At 37.6% G+C, this 23,450-nt stretch overlaps 1 protein-coding gene across 2 annotated transcripts in view; it reads right to left on the reverse strand.

Moving 5' to 3' along the window:
- ZNF385D (zinc finger protein 385D) overlaps positions 1–23,450 on the reverse strand; it is a 473,768-nt gene that overhangs the window by 23,289 nt on the left and 427,029 nt on the right. For both annotated transcript variants that reach the window (XM_082259105.1, XM_082259106.1), the window contains 2 exons: positions 17,942–18,175; positions 6,735–6,913 (listed from right to left, as the gene is read on the reverse strand). In XM_082259105.1, the coding sequence (XP_082115231.1) occupies positions 6,735–6,913; positions 17,942–18,175 (413 nt within the window). The remainder of the gene's footprint in view (positions 1–6,734; positions 6,914–17,941; positions 18,176–23,450) is intronic.

A 23,450-nucleotide genomic window follows, 5' to 3' on the forward strand; every position in this document is an offset into this window, starting at 1 on the left:
TATGACACTCACTGATTTTTAGCTCCTATATTGTTGTTTTAGGCTCTGAGGAAGAGGCTAAGCCTCTAAAACGTGTAAGCCTTTCCAGCTTCAGGGGACGGTACACTCTTTGATCTCGATGCTGATGGCAATGCACCTAATTGGATATGCTTTTATCAAGAACTCATTTGTGAGTATTTTTATACCTTTTAGTTGAATAAACTTTTTTAGAGGATAATGCACTAGGCCAGTGTGTCCTTGTGTTTGTTTTGTCTTTTTTATTGCTGTTTTACACCAAGGGTAGAAAAAAATCTGGCCAATGATAGGTGCATATAATACAATAATAATATTAATGCAAAATGTTGTTTTTAGCTTTGGTTTGAAACAGCAATAAAGAAGGTAAAAATCTTTGAGTGCCCCAGATTCCTCATGCTTTTGAAAAAATATGATAGGTAGATCTCTCGTTAGTCCTTATCTTTAGTGAGAGATCTGCTCTTTTATGGCCACACTTGATGTGCTTAATAAACAAATGCATGCTTATAATTAGCTTTAATAGAAATATAAGCAAACTTGCTTTAAAACACAGGGTAGACAAGAAGTGGGGTTAACCTGAATCAACAATTTCGTTACATAATTCTGAAGGGGTTTTTAACCACTTCAGCCCCACCCACCGTACATTTACTGCGGCACTCTGCCGCTGCTGGGCAAAGCGATGTAGCCCGCTCAAGAGACTCTAGGTGGCGAGCGCGCACCACCGGCGGCACGCTCCTGCCCCCGCTCGTTAGCTGGGGAGCCAGTGCATGTGACCGGCGGCTCTGATGGCCGCTGGCCACTCGCAATCTCCCGCAGCAGAGAGAGAAGGACAGACGGCTGATGTAAACACAGCTGTCTGTCATTCTCCCTGAAGTGATCACAGGTCTATGTGATCCTGCTATATAGGATCGCATGTCTCTGTGATTACTTCACTATTCACGCCCCCTGACAGTTAGAACCACGCCCCTAGGGACACATTTATCCCCTTGATCACCAGTACAGTTAACCCCTTCCCTGCCCGTTTCATTTTTACAGTAACAGTACCCATAAAAGTGTCTAAAATGTCAGTTAGGGGTCCGATCTGTCCGCCAAAATGTCGCAGTCCCGCAAAATAAATCGCAGATCGCCGCCATTACTAGTAAAAAAAAAAAACAATAAAAATGACATAAATCTTTCCCGTAGTTAGTAAACGCAATAACTTTTGCGCAAGCGTTAGAACGCAAATGTTAAAACATTTTGATTTTTACATTTTTTTTGAGAATTTCATATAAAAAAATGTGAAAAATATTGTTATTTTTTCAAAATTGTCGCTCTTTTTTTGTTTATAGCGCAAAAAATAAAAATCACACAGGTGATCAAATACCACCAAAAGAAAGCTCTGTTTGTGGGAAAAAAAGGACGTCAATTTAGATGGGGTACAGCGTCGCACGACCGCGCAATTGTCCGTTAAAATTATGCAGTGCTGAATCGCAAAATAGGGCCTGGTCCTTGAGCAGCTAAATCATCCGGGGCTAAAGTGGTTAAGAGAAAGACTTAAATATGACATCAAGGAGTATATTTATAAAAAAAGAGAAAATAAATTCCTCCATTGAAAGGGCAAAGAAAATGTTATTAGGCTATTTCTAGTACAGGTTGAATGTTTTTAATTTAATAAAAGGGGGACATTACCACATTTGGTCACTAGATGTCACTAAATATCATAGGAAAATCCTATCAAACTTAACGCCATTTAGTAGCTTCAGTCGAATGATCCTGCTGGAAAACAAGCATTCGATTAGCACTGCAGGTGCTTATCAGTGTATTCTGATAAGCCTCCCTGTCAGAATACAAAAGCACAGCGGGAGAGATCCCCACATTACACATTGTTGTGTTGATGCAGGGATCTATCAGTTTTGTGTATACTCAGCTTAAAAAATGCATCTATTTCAAACAGATTTACATTGTTTAATTCATAGCCATTGAGCCTCATGAGGAATAGACAACTGAACAAAAACTATTTAGCCAAACATTCACAAAGATATTGAAGTTTCACAAAGTATTTTGCTTTGGTTATATTATGTCATACTCCACGCTAGGCTAATAGGGTTTGCAAAGATCAAGTGACAGTTTTCTAAAGGAGGATTGGAAAGTCAATTGAGTATTGGAAAAGAAGTTCCCCATTTTTCCATCAAATTTTAAAATCAAACTCCAACCCACATTGTGTTTACTTAGTTTTTGACATAGTAGGGAAGTAACTATATTTAAACCCCAAATCCAGCAATAACATTTAATTTTGTTTTGGATACAGCAAAGAAGGGTTAGAAAGTCATAGCTGGTTTTATTACCATCTGTGTCCCTAATGGGGAGATTTCCACTCCCTTCCTGTGGGTACAGGAAATAATGGGGAATATCCCCAGTGGGCACATAGACAATAACAGATTTTTATGCAAAAAAACTAGTTGTTATTGTGTTTTTTTTTTGTTTTTTTTTCTACCCAATATAATTTTTTTTCAGAGAAGAATATATAATTCATGGTATAAGGTCCGGTTCACACTTATGCGATGCGGGAAGGCTGCAAATCCGCAGCCTGTTCCCGCATCGCACACGCACCCCCGGCAGTTCACACTGCCATATGCGATACGCTGGGGGTGTCAATATAATCTTAACGACACCCCCAGTTTGTTTTCTGTCCCTTCCTGCCTGGGGACACTCATACCAACCATTTCTTGTTTGGTTGTGACAAGGTGAGGAAGTATAAGAAGTCTCTCTAATGGGGTCACAGAAAGAAACAATACCCTGGAAGAAATGTAATATAGCTATATAGTTGGGAAGCTATTTAGATATACAGTACATAGTAGTTAAGGTTGAATAAGGACAACAGTCCATCTAGTTCAACCTGTACGGGTGTGTTTCAGTGACGATATTAATTTCCCATATCCCTGAATATTGTGTTCTTTGGGATGCATGTCCAAGAGTCTTTTAAAAGTATCAATACTCCCTGCTGATACCACCAATTCTTACCAATTCTTACCGCCCTGACAATGAAAAGCCCCCTACGCAGCTTATGCTCTCTTATACTCTATGAGACTAAATGGTTTATTTCCTATGCTGGGATCACCATTGAGGTATTTGTAAATTGCTATCATGTCCCCTCTCAGGCGTCTTTTCTCCAGGGAGAATAAATTAAGCGCTTGTAATCGCTCCTCATAATTAAAGTCTTCCAATCCCCTAATTAATTTAGTTGCCCTTCTCTGGACTCTCTCCAGCTCCAACACATCCCTCCTGAGGACTGGTGACCAGAACTGGACAGAATACTCCAGATGTATCTGGACCAGAGTTTTATAAAGTGGCAGTATTATAGTTTAATCTCTGGAGTATATACCCTTTTTATGCATGCTAGCTTTGGCAGCTGGAGCTTGACATTGCATGCTATTACTTAGTCTATCTTCCACTAGGACCCCCAGATCTTTCTCCATCATTGGTTCCCCCCTAGTAAGTAGTTTGTGTTTACGTTTTTAGCCCCCAAGTGCATTACCTTACATTTCTCCACATTAAACTTCATTTGCCATGTTGTTGCTCACTCTGTTATTTTGTTCAGGTCATTCTGAAAGATTTCTTTATCCTGATGTGAAGTTATTGCCCTGCCTATCTTTGTGTCATCTGTGAAAACTGAGATTGAGCTAATAATCCCGTCCTTTATATTATTTAGCAAGCTCTGGAATATGAATATATATATCTATGTGTTTTTTTATAAACTGTATTATATACACCAAAAGATTATTGTATTTTTAAAAACATAAGCTTAAAACATGTATGCTTATAGAAAATATTTACCATAATTATTTATGCTCTACACAGATCATAAAGTCAAATATCAATGATATATAAAATGATGTGTACCCTGTAGTAAAAAAGGATGTAATTACAATTTAAAAACAAAATAGGACACTCTTTCCTCTCACAAACTGTAATCAATTCTGCTTTCCAGATAAAACAGTAACCGTCTTTTTAAGAGATACATTTTTCCTGGAGGCATTTGTCTCTCTATCGGGTGTATTTGCATGTTGCAGAGAATTCTGGGATTTCTATTAGGAGAGCACAGAAATGGCTCTGCACTTGTTGATTGCTCCTGCAGACTTCAGATCTAGACAAGATCCTCTAAGGAGGGGGTTCTCTTCTGAGCTATTTATGACTCATTCAAGAAGGGGAGGGGGTCTCACTGCTTGCTGACTGATAGGGTAAATATTAAATGTTTATATGCAATTCTTCTTATCTACTTGACCATAAAATACATTCAAGAATATTACTTTGTATTCCTGAACACCATACATACATGCAGAATATACATGCAGAATAAGTTGATATATGTTATAAGTTTTAAAATGCTTACACTACATTTAAAGCTAAAATTATACTGAACCATAGCTGTAGGCAATATTTTTTTAAAAGTATATCTGAAAGCAAGACTTTTTTTTTTTTTATTTATTGTCATTTTTTTCTGCCATCTGCATCTCTTTATTGGGATTTACCTTCACTTTCTGGCCTGTAGACTCAAATTAAGTTAGAAGATAACTTTCCAATGTGAGGAAAATTCTGTGTTAGACAGTTGTCATGGCAACAAGTGTCCCCATTGGTAGATTTTTCTTCTATTCCTGTTCTGAATGCAATTTAAAAATGTGGATTGTCCCTCACTTTTATTCCAGGTGATCAGAGTAATTAGAAAGAATGAATCTTCTTAAATTGGACTGCAAGCAATAGAAACCAGACAGTGGTTCTAACCCACTGACCACTCTATTGAAATCTAAAAACAAATTTTGCCTTTAGTTAAACAACCTTTTAGTTATATAACCTTTTGGGCCCTGAAACCTTCCCTTAATTCCCTTATGAATGCTCCATAAGAAATAGATTGTTGTTTTTTTTTTTTTTTTTTTCTTCAGAGGTGTCTCAGTGTTGTGGTTTATACCTTTAATGCAGTCTTCTTAATGAGAAGGATTATATGCTCAGGAGCTGATTAGTTCGTGTCCTCGGCTCAGGGCCGGAGTGGGACTCATTTTCACCCCTGGAGTTTCATGCCTTAGACCGGCCCACTTTAGTTCACGACTGACTATATTAAAATAATGTAATTAAAACCTCAGAATATAAGTTTGCAATGGTGCACTGTTCTCTACAGCCTTGTAATTCATTGTATTTTTCAAAAAATATCATCATTTCCAATTCAGTGAAAATACAGTAGCCTAAGTTTTGCTTCACAGTGAAGATTTATTAGAACAGTAAATAACAGGACAGTATCAGAATCTATTTTCTTTAAGAATTAGTATTCTGTATGTATGCACCAGCATGGTGTCAAGTTTGGGGCATTATGTATACACAGTATTGTAGGATATATGCAACCATTGTGCCCGGACACAATAAAGGGCATTCTATAATGGAACATATTCCCCAGATGTGTGTCCCAAGTACACCACAAGGCACTACATCTTAATATTGTACGATATACAGTATGCTAGCTCTGTGCCCAGTTACACTATAGGGAATGGTATATATAATATATGCCAGTTCTGTGCCCTGGCACACAATGGGGCATCATGAAGATGTAAAGGGATATATACCAGTTCTGTGTTCAAACCCATTATAGGATAGTATGTAAAAAAAAATTTGTGGAATAGCAATGTATGCATGCGTGTGGTGTGAATATATATCTATATCTATATCCATATCCATATATATCTATATATATATATATATCTATATATATATATATATATATATATATATATATATATATATATATATATATATATATATATATATATATATATAATACAATATTGGTGTGTATATATATTATTATGGGGTGTTTTTCTATAGTGGGTGTATTTATAACTATGTGGTATAATGGGTACGGTGGGGCATAATTTGATGTATGTATAGTGGGGTGTAGCTATAATGATAGGGTGTTATATATAGAATGGGGTATGGATGATTATGGAGAATTGTGTATATATAATGATAGGGTATATATACAAAAATATGAAGATGTCCTTCTACCCCTCCCCCCCTTCCTGGGGCTCAGTCAGGCCCATCCATGGCTCACCAGGGACCATGTTATCCTGGGTCAGCCGTGTAATTTTCCTTTTACGACGGGCGGGAAGTGGTTAAAAGATAATTATATCTTCATCATCTTTATCATATTTGCCCCCTTTTTGATTTTTATTATTGTTTTTTTTTTGCTAAAGATCTATGTTTGTTTCAAGCATATTAAATTTCACCTATTGCTGACTGTCAAACTGCCTCTGCTGGAAGTCTGTTCCGAACATCAATTACTTATTTGGAAACATAATATGCTTGGGATTAGTTTTCAAATTTTTTTTTTTGCTAGTTTGAGGTCATGGCCATGTGTTCCTGAGTCTAGCTTCATATTGAAAACTTTTAAGATGAAAATTTTTCTGAAAATAAATTTCATCTGACACCTCAAGTATTGTTGGATGTTTGCAACCCCCTGCTGAGCTGTATGACTCTTTTCTTCAGCCTCTACATCATTACAGGACACAAGGACTTATTGGACCAGACATCCAAACAGACATGCTTCATAGTTTTTCTCCAGCAAAATTTAATGGAGAGGGACAGGTACATATGGATGCTTTTCTTGGCAGGTTTGGCTTGCTCACTTTTTTTTGTTTTACATAGCAACAGAGCTGCTTTAATATTTATATTACCGACTACGTTTGTTAGCATGCTATTACCTGTTTAAGCTGAGTCTCAGAATTGACATGGACATCACAAATTTCACAGTGAAATGTTTTGTTTTGAAGGCCTGTGCTCCCTTTGTTGATAACCAATCTTCCTTTTACACCAGCTCTGGGAAATGCTTTAATAGTGCCACTTCCGTTTCGAGCTTCCACCATGGTTTTGTGCTTTGTACCTGTAAATATGGGAAAAGATAACAAAAACAGCATAACATTCTTCTAAATTTCTGTACTTAAAAAAAAGGCACGTTAGAGATATACTGAATGACATTGACTGTTTATACGCACATTAACAGGGCCAAGTGCTAGCCCACATTAAAAAGGAAAATGAATCATGCATAGTGATAGGATATGGTATAAATACAAGTTGCAATACAAATAGTAGTAATTGTAGCTATTTTCATTGTATTTTTTTTTTTTTTTTAGAAAAGTGTGATTTTGTGCTAAAACAGCATCAGATAATATATTTATGCATTTTGGGAAGACTGGTTTATACTGAGTAGAACATGATTGTCCATTGTCTCCAGTGTGTGTTTTTTTTTTTTTATTTTGTTTCCAATAAGGTCTGTATTAAAACACAATGAGAATACTTTAGTGGCAAAGAATTTTAAATAATTAGGAAATCAAGCTGTAAATAAATAAATTTTAAAAATTACAGATCTGAATTTATTACGGTATTATCTATATATACCTACCAGACTGTATAGATGATGAAAATGTAATTGTCTGACATAAATTATTCCTTAATAAGATTTGTTTTTAAAGTGAAGACCATGCCCAAATATTTTTGAACAGTCTTCTGTTTTTTCTCGAGGCTAACTCTAGGTATATATATATATATATATATATATATATACATATAAAGACTCAGTTCAGGCAAAGCTGTAAACTGGTTTGGGATCAGTAAAGAGACTTATATTTAGTGCTGTCTATGTTGCTCTTAGTAAGCTAAGATGCTCCACTCACTAGATCATAGAGAATGAGGGGCAAGCCACCTAATGCACAGCATAAGCCCACAGGCAGCACAGGTTATAAGAATAGTGGTGCTATCCGCAGATCTAAACAGTACCATTCCTGTGGCCTGAAATGTATTTTTTGAATATATAACCTATATAGGGTAACCTATACAGTAAAGTCTTCACCTTTGAGTTATTACATTTTAGGATACAAAAAACATAGGCTAAAACATTTTTATCAGAATGGGTTATTGTATTGGTCCCCAAACATATACAGGTTCAATAACCTTATTCACACTGATATAAAGGAAAAAAATGCAAAGGTAGATGCAAGCATATCTTTAAAGCATTGTATCAAAATTAAATAAATATATGTTATTAATATAATAATTATTGAAGTTCTGCTGTGCAGCAACTGCTTACAGGGTACTGTGGGATCATCACAGCCTAATAATTACTCATCAGATAATAAATGCCAAAGAAAGGGATAATTTATATACCCATTGAGTCTCATGGGTGAAGATGGTTGGTAAAGTATGGGTTGGTTACAACAATGAAATTGTCTTCCTCTCAATGGGATTGGAATCTAAAAGCTGATTGGTGTGAATGTGATTTCAGTTCTGATCGATCATGAGCTCACACTGAACCCAGCCTGTTTGTGGTTTGCTGAACCACTGAGGGTCATAGTGATTAACAAGGTTTTACATCACTGGACGAAGTGATTTACTATGAATTTATATTGGTGATTATTAAATTGTTTTAAGTTTGCTTCTTATTATAAAAGTGGCTTCCAGATTCCTACACATTCCTCCTAAATCTTTTTTAGTGGAGAGGATGTTGGGGAGGAAGGGAAGGCTTGACTAGCCTCACTTTACATGCACCCATTTATTCAAGCAACTACAAGTTATAAAATGTCTCTGGTTGAAACTAAGAGCATAATGGAAAATAAGGCTTCTTTCACACGGCCGCTCCGCTGCTTTAGTCTGCTGCGGGTTTTTTTTTTTTTTCACGGAGCGGATGACATTTGTGTCATCCGCTCCGTGTGCCCGCATATCATCCCATCCGTTTGCGGATGATATGCGGACATAATGTAAGTATATGGCATTGCGGATGTCAGCGGATGACACCGCTGACATCCGATTTTCCTTCCTTTCCGTTTTTTACACGGATGAAAAAATAGGGTTCTGTTCCGTTCCGTTCCAAAAAACGGAACAGAACTGAAAGGAGGAAAATCGGATGTCAGCGGATGGTATTCCGCTGACATCTGCAGTGCCATTCACTTACATTATGTCCGCAAATCATCCGCAAAAAAATAGGATGATTTGCGGACACACGGAGCGGCCGTGTGAAAGGACCCTAAGAGTTCTGGGAAATCATGTTTCAGCTTCCACAATATCAAACTCTTAATGAGCTTTAAACCAGGATAAGTTAAAGGATAGGTTTACCTTTCTAAAATAAATAAATAAATAAATAATAATAATAAAAATAAATGCACATCTTTTAAAAAAAAATGTGCATGTATCATTTTTTTATATGAAAATGGGGATATTGCTGCGCTAAAATGTAAAGATAAAAACATACATGAATAAAAAGTCAACAGACCAAATGAAAGCAGCCAGCACCTGATCTAGAATCAGAAATACCAGATCTAAATAGCAATATAGAATGGGATTGGTGCAGCGCTAACACAATTGAATCCACAGTCCATACAAATGTTCAAATGGATCAAATACAAAAGTGCAGTAAACAAAAGTTCATCAGAGAGTGCTCCAATAAAGAAGGGAAACTGTCCACCACTTCAAACTTGGAAAAAGCCCCGAGTGCAGGAACCGCCACCAAGATAATAAATGGCCTCTTACCAAATTGCAATGACCCCCATTACAAGGATCAAAGACAGCCTGTGTGATCAAATCAGTGCCCAGATCGACATGTATCGATTCCCAGTGTTCCCTCAGCAGCTCCGACCGGAACAAGTGAACATAAGGAAAAGAGGGACAACTCCAATAGTGAAGTACGTTCACAGGTTTATTCAGTAAAAGCAGAGTGGCAACTCACGTTTGCATGAAGAAATCACAGCATGTCTCGGAGCTATACTCTCAGAACCTTTGTTTCCAACCAATAAAATGGCCGCCGTGTCTCCTTGCTGACCTCAGCACGACGAACCGCAGGCTCCTCCTCCGACCGGTTTCATCAACACGTGACTTCGTCAGGGGGTGTGTCACATGTTGATGAAACCGGTCGGAGGAGGAGCCTGCGGTTCGTCGTGCTGAGGCCAGCAAGGAGACACGGCGGCCATTTTATTGGTTGGAAACAAAGGTTCTGAGAGTATAGCTCCGAGACATGCTGTGATTTCTTCATGCAAACGTGAGTTGCCACTCTGCTTTTACTGAATAAACCTGTGAACGTACTTCACTATTGGAGTTGTCCCTCTTTTCCTTATGTTCACTTGTTCCGGTCGGAGCTGCTGAGGGAACACTGGGAATCGATACATGTCGATCTGGGCACTGATTTGATCACACAGGCTGTCTTTGATCCTTGTAATGGGGGTCATTGCAATTTGGTAAGAGGCCATTTATTATCTTGGTGGCGGTTCCTGCACTCGGGGCTTTTTCCAAGTTTGAAGTGGTGGACAGTTTCCCTTCTTTATTGGAGCACTCTCTGATGAACTTTTGTTTACTGCTCTTTTGTATTTGATCCATTTGAACATTTGTATGGACTGTGGATTCAATTGTGTTAGCGCTGCACCAATCCCATTCTATATTTTTTTATATGAGCCTGAAATATCAGCAGATCACGGGTGCAATACAGGGCTCCTGCAGGCTGTCTGCTCGTACCTCTTCAAAGTTTTTTTTTTTTTTTTTTTAATGGCAACCTTTGCAGCATCCCTCCATTAAAATCAAAAATAATCCCATAGTAGTGCTAGATGAATCAAAAAAGGAGTGGATGTGGTGAACAGCACACACATTCAAGGATGATATAACACCCTCTAGTAATGTGTAAAAAAAGTTTAATAAAAGGTATGCACTGGACAATATATTATATACTATATTTTTGGTTCTTTTACATAGCTTAGCATCCATCCTGGTGCTTTTATCTCACACAGCTGCTTTTTGATTCTCATATTCCATCTGTTTTTTAATATTAAAGGGGCGCAGGTCCCGTGATTTTGAGTGGTGGACTATAATTTTTTGTGCTCCCTCCATTAAAATGACTTATTTTACAGAACATTGTTTTGTTTTGCAAACCTAAGCATGTGATATTAAGTGTAAGTGTGTAAGTAAGCATATATGATATGACCATATACAGATGCAAGAAAAAGTATGTGAACCCTTTGGAATGATATGGATTTCTGCACATGTTGGTCATAAAATGTGATCTGATCATCATCTAAGTCACAACAATAGACAATCACAGTCTGCTTAAACTAATAACACACAAAGCATGAAATGTTGCCATGTTTTTATTGAACACACCATGTAAACAGTCACAGTGCAGGTGGAAAAAGTATGTGAACTCCTAGACTAATGACATCCCCAAGAGCTAATTGGAGTGAGATATCAGCCAACTGGAGTCCAATCAATGAGATGAGATTGGAGGTGTTGGTTACAGCTGCCCTGCCCTATAAAAAACACACACCAGTTCTTGGTTTGCTTTTCACAAGGCGCATTGCCTGATGTGAATGATGCCTCGCACGAAAGAGCTCTCAGAAGACCTACGATTAAGAATTGTTGACTTGCATAAAGCTGGAAAGGGTTATACAAGTATCTCCAAATCCTTGCTGTTTATCAATCCACGGTAAGACGAATTGTCTATAAATGGAGAAAGTTCAGCACTGCTGCTACTCTCCCTAGGAGTGGCCGTCCTGTAGAGATGACTGCAAGAGCACAGCGCAGACTGCTCAATGAAGTTAAGAAGAATCCTAGAGTGTCAGCTAAAGACTTACAAAAGTCACTGGTAAATGCTAACATCCCTATTAGTGAATCTAAAATACGTAAAACACTAAACAAGAATGGATTTCATGGGAGGATACCACAGAGGAAGCCACTGCTGTCCAAACAAAATATTGCTGCACGTTTACAGTTTGCACAAGAGCACCTGGATGTTCCACAGCAGTACTGGCAAAATATTCTGTGGACAGATGAAACCAAAGTTGAGTTGTTTGGAAGAAACACACAACACTATGTGTGGCGAAAAAGAGGCACAGCACACCAACATCAAAACCTCATCCCAACTGTGAAGTATGGTGGTGGGGACATCATGGTTTGGGGCTGCTTTGCTGCATCAGGGCCTTGACGGATTGCTATCATCGAAGGAAAAATGAATTCCCAAGTTTATCAAGACATTTTGCAGGAGAACCTAAGGCCATCTGTCTACCTGCTTAAGCTCAACAGAAGATGGGCGTTGCAACAGTACAATGACCCAAAGCATAGAAGTAAATCAACAACACAATAGCTTAAACAGAAGAAAATATGCCTTCTGAAGTGGCCCAGTCAGAGTCCTGACCTATACCCGATTGAGATGCCGTGGCATGACCTTAAGAAAGCGATTCACACCAGACATCCCAAGAATATTGCTGAACTGAAACAGTTCTGTAAAGAGGAATGGTCAAGAATTACTCCTGGCCGTTGTGCACGTCTGATCTGCAACTACAGGAAACGTTTGGTTGAAGTTATTGCTGCCAAAGGAGGTTCAACTAGTTATTAAATCCAAGGGTTCACATACTTTTTCCACTTGCACTGTGAATGTTTACATGGTGTGTTCAATAAAAACATGGCAACATTTCATTCTTTGTGTGTTATTAGTTTAAGCAGACTGTGATTGTCTATTGTTGTGACTTAGATGATGATCAGATCACATTTTATGACCAATTTGTGCAGAAATCCATATCATTCCAAAGGATTCACATACTTTTTCTTGCAGCTGTAATTGCTAATAAATGCAAATGAGTAACAGTAACTATACAAGAAAGAGGAACCACTTTGGCCCTGCACCTATAGGCACAAGCCATCTGTGCTTAAATGTAAATTCGACCTTGATGAAACAGTTTTTACTAATTTCCTTTCATTGTCTAAATATGTTTTACATGGTTAAAATTCAGCACTTTTGATTTAACTTTATCTATTTTATTGAATACTTTAACTATGAGCAGCTTAAAGTTTATTTATTTTAATTTTTTTTTTTTTTTTTTTTTTTTTTTTTTTTTTTCATCAGAACAAGTGTCCCCATTGGAGGTTTCTCCTCATCTCCTGTACCAGTGACAACTGAAACATTTAAGAAGATATCCTATCACTTTCTGATCCAGTGATAAAGGACACCAGGACAAATAGAAAGGTGACTCTCCCCAGCAGGACAGAGATAGCAATAAAAAAATAACAGGAATTTTAACATTTTCCCCACACTATCTAAGGTGAATACTTAATTTGTTTTAACCACTTGCCTACTGGGCACTTTTACCCCCTTCCCACCCAGGCCAATTTTCAGCTTTCAGTGCTGTGAATGGCAATTGTGCAGTCATCTGCACTGTACCCATATAAAATTTGTATCATTTTTTTCCCACACAAATAGAGCTTTCTTTTGGTGGTATTTAATCACCCCTGGGTTTTTTTTTTTTTTCTAAACAAATGAAAAAAGAACAAACATTTTGAAAAAAAAAACATTGGGATTTATTTACTAAAGGCAAATCCACTCTGAGCTACAAGTGCATTTGGAAGTGCAGGCGCTGTAGATCTGAGAGGCACATGCAAGGAAAATAAAAAACAGCATTTTTGCTTGCACATGATTGGATGATAGAAATCAGCAGAGCTTCCCCTCAATTTAGATCTTCCCCTTAGATCTACAGGGACTGCACTTTCAAGTGCACTTGCAGTGCAGAGTGGATTTGCCTTTAGTTATTCAACCTCAATGTTTTTCTTAGTTTCTGTTATAAAATTTTGCAAACAGGATTTTTTTTCCTTCACTGATCTGAGCTGATGAGGCTGCACTGATGGGCACTAATAGGCAGCACTGATGGGCACTAAGAGGCTGCACTGATGGGCACTGATGAGGCAGCACTGATGGGAACTGATGAGGTAGCACTGATAGGCACTGATGGGCACTACTGATGGGCACTAAAAGGCTGCACTGATGAGGCGGCACTGGTGGGCACTGATGAGGCTGCATTGACTGGCACTGATAGTTGGCACTGATGAGGAGGCACTGATTGGCAGCACTGATGGCACTAATTGGCAATGATTTGCAACACTGATGGGCACTAATTGGCATCACTGATGATGATAAGTGCTCTGATTATCAGTGCAGATGTCCCCTTTCACACTAGCCGGTTACTGGCTCTCTTGTCCCCTCACGCTATGACACTGTGAAAAAGGAATGCCAATAATCGGCAAGTGTATTTACAGTACATCCAGATCAGATGTAATTGGACACAGCTGCTCATGTGGTAAAGAGCCGCTGTGATTGGCTCTTCATCCTGATTTGTGATCAGCAATCACAGAGCAGGCAGAGTGCATGCCACAGTGAGCACATGGAGAGGGGGGGTACGATCATGGGAGGACTACATATAATGCCCTACCAGAACTGACCGAGTGAGCTGTAGCTGTCATTTTCCTATAGTGTGGTCAGCGAATGGTTAAACATCAAAATATTTTAGATTTATTTTTCATTATGTGTCTTTATTAGTAATATTTTAAATTATTTTCTACCTAAAAATACTGGAATTAATAATGTTCAGAAGTTCTTTAAAAATAATATCACTTCTCTATGAGCTAAATACTCAGAAATGTTTAAATGTTATAGATGTTGAATGCAATTCAGCATATAATCCAAATAAAAGAAAGACATTGTAAAGCTAAAGGAAAAATTCAAGCTTATTACAGATCTTTTTCACTTAAGCAGAACTTTTGGCATGGTGAGGAGAAATAATTTTGGCAGTGAAGACATGTAATTTACTCCTTAAATAGGCCTCAAGCTGAATTTAGAATTATTAATGATGTGTTTGATAATGCTGTCCAAGTCCTTGTGTATGAGATCCTGGAAGCTGCAATGTTCCTCTTCCTTTTAAGATGATGAAACATAGAGCATTTACAACAAAAAAAGCCCGATATTACTTAAAGGTGAGGCTAGGAGTTTAATACAATTTCCCACTTCCTCCAACTAATAGAATGTTGAGGACTTTCCCCGGGGAAATCTGCCATTTCTAAATGCTACAACATAGCAAGCACTGTATTCTCAGCCAAGGCAGAAACCTATAAGTTGTAATCGAGGTTATCAGGAAAATCCATTTTGTTCGACTGCAGATCTTTGTCAATGTAACATTTTCACTTTCAGTCAAGCAAGGCAAATGGATAGACAGTAAACAACAATAATAGTGCTTTAAAGTGTAACTCTGTTTTTTTTCTCTTATGAAAAACATAATTCCCTATAGTGATCTACTGTATATACATTGCAAAGGTTTTAGCAAACTTGTTTTGCAGATTTCTACCATTTTCTGTTTTGATGGAATAGGTGTTGGTTTCACAATGTCCTTTCCAGAGTGATTTTTAAATAGGAAGGTCTGCCTTCATTTTAGCCACCTAAAGCCCCGTACACACGAGAAGAAATTCAGCCGGCAAATTTCGTCCAACGACCAATCTGCTGATTTTTGGCTTGTTAGTATGGTGCTTTCGACAACCGACTCCGACTTTTCGGCCGAAAAAATCCTGGTGTGCAGGCTATATAATTTTTGTCGACCGGCAACACACGTCCGATTTTTGTCTCGTTAGTACAGATTTCGAAGGGGAAAAATCTTATGAGCAAGACTAGGCATGCTCAGAGATGAAAGAACACATAGAAAGCAATCCAACACATGACATCACTTCTGAAGTAGAATTCTGTCGAACGGGAAAATTCGTGTGCAGTCTAGAGCACATTCCAACCAACCGCCACGCACTCTGGACAAAAGACGGACGACCGGTCGGCGGAAATTCGTTGCGTGTGTACGAGGCTTTAGGAAAGCTCAGCTTTCTAATGAGGAAATCTGTAGTGTTTGCATCTCATTAGAAAAGAATTGGCCTTTGAGAGTATCTCCTAAAAGAATAAACTCTTGTATCTTAGTGCAAGTTTCTGAGAAAAGCTGTGAACCAACACCTTTAGTTTGTCATAGTGGATAGATGTAACATCTAAAAGTTTTATAAAATTATAGTAGATTGAAATGGATATGAAATGTTTTAAGGTATTCATTTACAAAATAGCTTCTGTAACAAATATACAGTGGGTACGGAAAGTATTCAGACCCCCTTAAATTTTTCACTCTTTGTTATATTGCAGCCATTTGCTAAAATCATTTAGGTTCATTCTTCTTCCTCATGAATGTACACATATCACCCCATACTGACAGAAAAACACAGAATTGTTGACATTGTTGCAGATTTATTAAAAAAGAAAAACTGAAATATCACATGGTCCTAAGTATTCAGACCCTTTGCTCAGTATTTAGTAGAAGCCCCCTTTTGATCTAATACAGCCAGGAGTCTTTTTGGGAAAGATGCAACAAGTCTTTCGCACCTGGATTTAAGGATCCTCTCCAGTTCTGTCAGGTTGGATGGTAAACGTTGGTGGACAGCCATTTTTAGGTCTCTCCAGAGATGCCCAATTGGGTTTAAGTCAGGGCTCTGGCTGGGCCATTCAAGAACAGTCACGGAGTTGTTGTGAAGCCACTCCTTCGTTATTTTAGCTGTGTGCTTAGGGTCATTGTCTTGTTGGAAGGTAAACCTTCGGCCCAGTCTGAGGTCCAGAGCACTCTGGAGAAAGTTTTTGTCCAGGATATCCCTGTACTTGGCCGCATTCATCTTTCCCTCGATTGCAACCAGTCGTCCTGTCCCTGCAGCTGAAAAACACCCCCCACAAGTCCAATCAGTATAATCAAACACAGCTGGACTCAAATGAAGGTGTAGAACCATCTCAAGGATGATCAGAAGAAATGGAAAGCACCTGAGTTAAATATATGAGTGTCACAGCAAAGGGTCTGAATACTTAGGACCATGTGATATTTCAGTTTTTCTTTTTTAATAAATCTGCAACAATGTCAACAATTCTGTGTTTTTCTGTCAGTATGGGGTGCTATGTGTACATTCATGAGGAAGAAGAATGAACTTAAATGATTTTAGCAAATGGCTGCAATATAACAAAGAGTGAAAAATTTAAGGGGGTCTGAATACTTTCCGTACCCACTGTATATTAATATTTTAAACAAGTGGACTTTTTCTTCAAAGCAAAACAAATTAAACTTTAGTTTAGTTTAACTTAATAGTTGTAGCAGGAAGCAGGAAGCACCTACCCCTTACTGCAGAATCTATAAATTCTTTGCTATCTACATCTCAATTGCCATTAGGCACACCCCTGACTTTATCACACATTGCAATGCCTGGTGCTTTACTGAACAATCTGTAGGCCTGGCCATTGCCACATGGTGTGTGGTGAGTGTACATATGCTTAAACAAATAGGCCAAAGTTTTGAGTTGTATAGCTCATGTGGTAAATATGAGGTGGGAGATTTATGCTTACATCCTAAGGTGCTGGCCATCTACTACTATGGTTCAATGTAAAATGTCATGTTCTCTATAGACTTGCATTTATTTAAAAAAAAAAATGAAAATAAATGTATATCTAAGGAGATCAACTGCTCTTCAATATAGGTAAAAATTCCTAATGTAAAGCACATGACAAGTGGGTATGTAGTTTAAAGAAAGTTACACGAATGACATTGGACATCAAGGTAACATTATGCGCAAGGAAAAATGAGCAGTTTAAAATAATTATAAAAACACAATAAATAACTTATTAGTCATTCAGTGAAACATACAAATCAATTAATATAGAACAGACACAATATACCAACTTATGCATCCCTTTAAATTATATTTAGATCATGCTGATCTTTGGATCGGAAGATTTATTGTATACCCAATAGGTTTTTATTACATGCATGGGATTATTTTATTTATATCAGCATATTCATCAAAAAAGAATATAAATGTGTAAATGTGATTTATAGACTAATTTAGATGAATAAATATGATTTAATGCCTTTTTTTGTTGTATTTACAATGTTTACTCTATGCTCTATAGTTTCATGAAGGCATGTATTTGTAACTAATGGAGTCTATGTAATCTACCAGCTCCCTGTCCACACTTCAGTCACCTTTGACTCCATCTACTTAGATTACATGGTAATTGCATGGCTACAGAGGCAGTGAGGAAATTGCAGTCTCGTACCACTGTTGTGAGCCTCCAGCTGTGAGGCAGAGTTGACAGCGACTTTGCATAGTGAACAGTAAAGAAGTCTTTTAGCCTTTTCCTCCTCAGTCTCTCCTGAAGGGCATATGCTGCTGCTAGTTACCAAAGTGATTTTCTTGTCAACCTTTGAGGTGTTCTCCGTTGTCATAACACTGATTTTTCTTATTTCTAATGTTGTACTTGCTGATATTGCTGGGATTCCTGGGGCAATTTCTGAAAATAAACAAAACAGTCTGTTAAATGGGAAACTACTGTTATTTGACATTTTTGTATATGTTTACAGCATGTAATTGGTCAAATGTCAGAAGATCCTGTTGACAGCCTATATATTCTAAAAACCTAAACATAGTAACCATCTCTTATTAGTAAGTCCTGACAGACAGAGGTAGCAATAAATTGAATTATGCACATAAAGCACATAGGACAAGATACTATACTATTTTCAAGTTGTATAACTATATACAGACTTGTGCAAAAGTTTTAGGCATTTGTAAAAAAAATGCTGTAAAAAGGAGATGCTTTCACAAATAATGCAATGAATAGCTTTTCTTTTCCACTTAATAATCTACAAAGTGTATACAAAGATAAAACCTAAATCAAATCAATATTTGTTATGTTTACCCTTTATTTTAAAAAGAACATTAACACATCTAGGAGAACTAACCACAGTTCTCCTGTGGGTTAAGGTTGTCTCAGTTGTTTCTGTCTTTTTATGTAATCCCAGACAAATTATTTTATACCCATATATTTAAAATTTGTATAGCTCAGTATAAAGCTCCTGCTCCCATTGTTCTGCAAACCAGTTCTTATGCTTAGGATAATTAGTTAGCCATGTTTCCATGTAGGAAAACTGACTTCTATGATATATATCTATGATAACTTATGAGGAAAAATATATATTCCACCTGTTCTAAACATTAGCAATGACAAGCCTATGTCAAGAAAGCTTCCTTGCTGCTAGGTACCCCCTCTTACAGGCTAACTCATAAGAGGCTTTTCTGATTAGCTTAAAGAGTTAGCAATAGTTCCTTGTGTTGTTTTGGATCTGATCCAAGTTCCTGTTGTTGCCTAGGTTATGTGTAAATGTGCATACACCCCAATCATTGTAGTAGTATGTACCTATACACATCTAGAGCCTGAGAGATCTTACACAAAAGAGGTAATTTCATCCGCAATGCACATTTATTGAAAGGGTTACATAATATATACAAATTACACAATAAACAGTATTTACAACACATTAAGGCTCGGTTCACACTACGTCGCTCCGACTTAGGGGGCGACCTGTGAAGTCACGTGCAGCGCGACTTCGGCGCGACTTGCACAGACTTCATAAAATGAATGTCTATACAAGTCGCTCCAGGTCACCCCGAAGTAGTACAGGACCCTTTTTCTAAGTCGGAGCGATTTGTGTCACTCCTATTAGAACGGCTCCTGTACCAGTCAATGGACCGCGACAGTGCGTGACTTGTCAGGCTGACCAAGTCGCCTGACAAGTCGGACTAGTGTGAATGGACACTAACAGTATAAGTCCCCTGGCTTATATGATATTTACAAATTACACACAACAACCATATTTAAAATACAATGTATGTACAAGCATGGAGTTAGTTTACTTTTCCACTTCAGTTCGGGCATGGTGCCTGCCATGTGTTCCCACACAAAAAAAGACATAGCTTGCTGACAAAGCATTATATCCCCTCTCCTTTCTGTACTGTGGCTAATATAACTCTCCCTAATTGGTCACTGTACCTAGCAAATGTATATCGGGCACAGTCTGATTGGATGAGTCAAAGAAGACTGCTGTTTACTACCCAGGTAGTGATCAAGGTAAACAAAAGGCCAACCTTTGAAGTGGAACTAATTACAGTAACACCAATACAACATGCTTTTAATCCATTTTCTTCTAACTGAAATATATTTCTAATTACAATAATATTTATAACTTTTAATAGAGATTTCCCATAAACCTATTATGTAACACTGTCTAACATTATCACCTCTCTGTGTATGACCCGGACTGCTTTTAGTCCTATTTGGGTTATTATCTGACCGGTTATGGCCCTGGCCTGTACTACTCTCTATTTGTCCTGCACTTCTCTCCATTTGTCCTTTGGGATGTACCCTCACTTCTCCATGCTATCGCCTGCATCCTCTCCTTCACACTCCGGTTGCTGCTGTGTGAATTATCCAGCATCTGACCCTTCATCCATATTATTATGTCTTCTTCTTTCTTCAGCTGCTGGGTTATCATCATGGAACTGCCTCTCTGCCTAGTTGCTGTCTTATGATATGTGCTGATCTACATTTATTCTTTACTGATCACAGTGACTATATGGTAAAAATTTTAATACCACACATAATAATAATTATAACAATAGTAATATTAATTAAATATTAATAAGAATGCTGAAAGAAAAATAATATTGATGTCTGTATGAACATATATACAGACTCCCACAATTCAATAAAAACATCTGACAGTACTATAAATTGTAAGACTTCTTAACACACATGATCTATGCCAATGTACTCAACCCTCAAAGGCCCCCAGTGGTGTAAGGAGGCAGAGTTTATTAGTGTTATGTTACACAGTAAAAATGTCTGCAACTATACTGTTATTCAGTAGTGGGAAAATATGCACTCTTGGTGGAAATGAAGCACTTGAGTTCTTCTCCACTGTTCAGTGCATATCGACATTCTGCAACTTGCTCCTTGACCTTGCAGGAACAGTATTGCTGTTCATATGTTCATAATGTTGCAATAAGGTTTTTGTATGTTCAATTTTCCAAGAAATTGCAAAGTAATATAGGCAAACAGAAAACAAATGTTTCCTGAACTAATCTGTCTAAGCAAGTATTCATTCAATGGGTGAGCCTTAACTTCTGTAACTTTCTGTAGCCGTGTAGTACATTTGCCAAAATGATCCGTTCCAACCACTTGATAGGACTAACTGCTAGTTTGGAGTACAGAATGTTTGTCTTTTAGCTTAAGGGGAACACAAATTTGTAATTAAAGGACACTTGATTTGATTAGTTATCTGTCCTATAGGCATTTTATTAGACTCCAGTGATTAATTACCATTAATATACATGTACTTTGGACAAAGCTTTAAAGCACTTAATTTAACACCTATACTCAATTGGATCTTTAACTTAATATTAGGATGATCTAGGAAACACTTTAATTTAAGTATTACAATCTTACTTATTTGTGTCAATCGTACTTATTTGTCTCTTGTGTTATAATATTCCCTGCTTTTAATTCTACACTTTGCGTTATATTCTACAAGCATAACATAGAGTACATGAAGATGCTTTGTTACCTAACAAGTTTACTATTTTTGTATTATCTAAAACTTAAATAGCACAGTTTTAGAATATAGTATTTTAGATTATGCAGTAGTGCTCTATAATGTACCAATAATGTCACTCCACGTGGCATAATACTCCAAGAGACAGGGACTATAGGACTCCAAAGAGACTGGCAACAGCCACACAGAGAGCACACTAAATCCTGCATACAGAATATTGCAGAACAGTTAGCGTTTCCCTACATCTCCAAATATCTGCCTACTTCTCCCCTGACTGTCCTGAAAGAGTCTTCTGCTTCCATTCCTGTAGAATGTTTACAGAAGAAATTAGAAGTATCCACTTTACAAAAGTCATTACTTGTAAAAGGGTTTGCATGTTACCAAAACAACAGTACTTAGTTCTGGAAGGCACCCAATACTGCATTGTTGAACATTAGGTTAGTTAATTTTTCTATTCAGTTTATTTAAATGTGCTGGAAAGACAACAATCCATGTACAAACCCAATTCCAAAAAAGTTGGGACATTGTACAAATTGTGAGTAAAAAAGGAATGGACTAATTTACAAATCTCATAAACTTATATTTTATTCACAATACAATATAGATAACATATCAAATGTTTAAAGTGAGACATTTTGAAATGTCATGCCAAATATTGGCTCATTTTGGATTTCATGAGAGCTACACATTCCAAAATAGTTGGGACAGGTAGCAAAAAGAGGACAAAAAAGTTAAATGTACATATAAGGAACAGCTGGAGGACCAATTTGCAACTTATTAGGTCAATTGGAAACATGATTGGGTATAAAAACAGCCTCTCAGAGTGGCAGTGTCTCTCAGAAGTCAAGATGGGCAGAGGATCACCAATTCCCCCAATAGTGGAGCAATATCAAAAAGGAGTTTCTCAGAGAAAAATTGCAAAGAGTTTGAAGTTATCATCATCTACAGTGCATAATATCATCCAAAGATTCAGAGAATCTGGAACAATCTCTGTGCGTAAGGGTCAAGGCCGGAAAACCATATTGGATGCCCGTGAACTTCGGGCCCTTAGACCGCACTGCATCACATACAGGAATGCTACTGTAATGGAAATCACAATATGGGCTCAGGAATACTTCCAGAAAACATTATCGGTGAACACAATCCACCGTGCCATTCGCCGTTGCCGACTAAAACTCTATAGGCCAAAAAATAAGCCATATCTAAACATGATCCTGAAGCGCAGGCCTTTTCTCTGGGCCAAGGCTCATTTAAAATGGATGCATCTCTGATGGTATGGGGTTCCATGAGTGCATGTGGCATGTGCAGCTTAAGGCACCATCAATGCTGAAAGGTATATCCAAGTTCTAGAACAACATATGCTCCCATCCAGACGTCGTCTCTTTCGGGGAAGACCTTGCATTTTCCAACATGACAGTGCCAGACCACATACTGCATCAATTACAACATCATGGCTGTGTAGAAGAAGGATCCGGGTACTGAAATGCCCAGCCTGCAGTCCAGATCTTTCACCATAGAAAACATTTGGCGCATCATTTAAGCGGAAGATGCGACAAAGAAGACCTAAGACAGTTGAGCAACTAGAAGCCTGTATTAGACAAGAATGGGACAACATTCCTATTCCTAAACTTGAGCCACTTGTCTCCTCAGTCCCCAGACATTTGCAGACTGTTATAAAAAGAAGAGGGGATGCCACACAGTGGAAAACATAGCCTTGTCCCAACTTTTTTTAGATGTGTTGATGCCATGAAATTTAAAATCAACTTATTTTTCCCTTAAAATGATACATTTTCTCAGTTTAAACATTTGATATGTCATCTATGTTGTATTCTGAATAAAATATTGAAATTTGGAACTTCCACATTATTGCTTTCTGTTTTTATTCACAATTTGTACAGTGTCCCAACTTTTTTGGAATCAGGTTTGTATTTATATTGTGTTGACCATTTATTATAAAGAGGAGAAAAACAAAAATTCAAAAACAAAACACTGAGATCGGATGGTACTTGTAGGAAGAAAAGAAACAAGGTGTTTTCCAGAGTGGATGGGTACACTGGTTGGCTTTGTTATTTGTTACAGATGTTTCAACATTCTCACTGAGGCAGAAAATTACCTTCTTTTCAAAGCACTGTACACCCTGGATGAAAAATGTCTTGTACAAACTTCTTTGTGGAA

Source organism: Pelophylax lessonae, assembly GCF_965119305.1.
Source record: "Pelophylax lessonae genome assembly, chromosome: 5".
Lineage (NCBI taxonomy): Eukaryota > Metazoa > Chordata > Amphibia > Anura > Ranidae > Pelophylax > Pelophylax lessonae.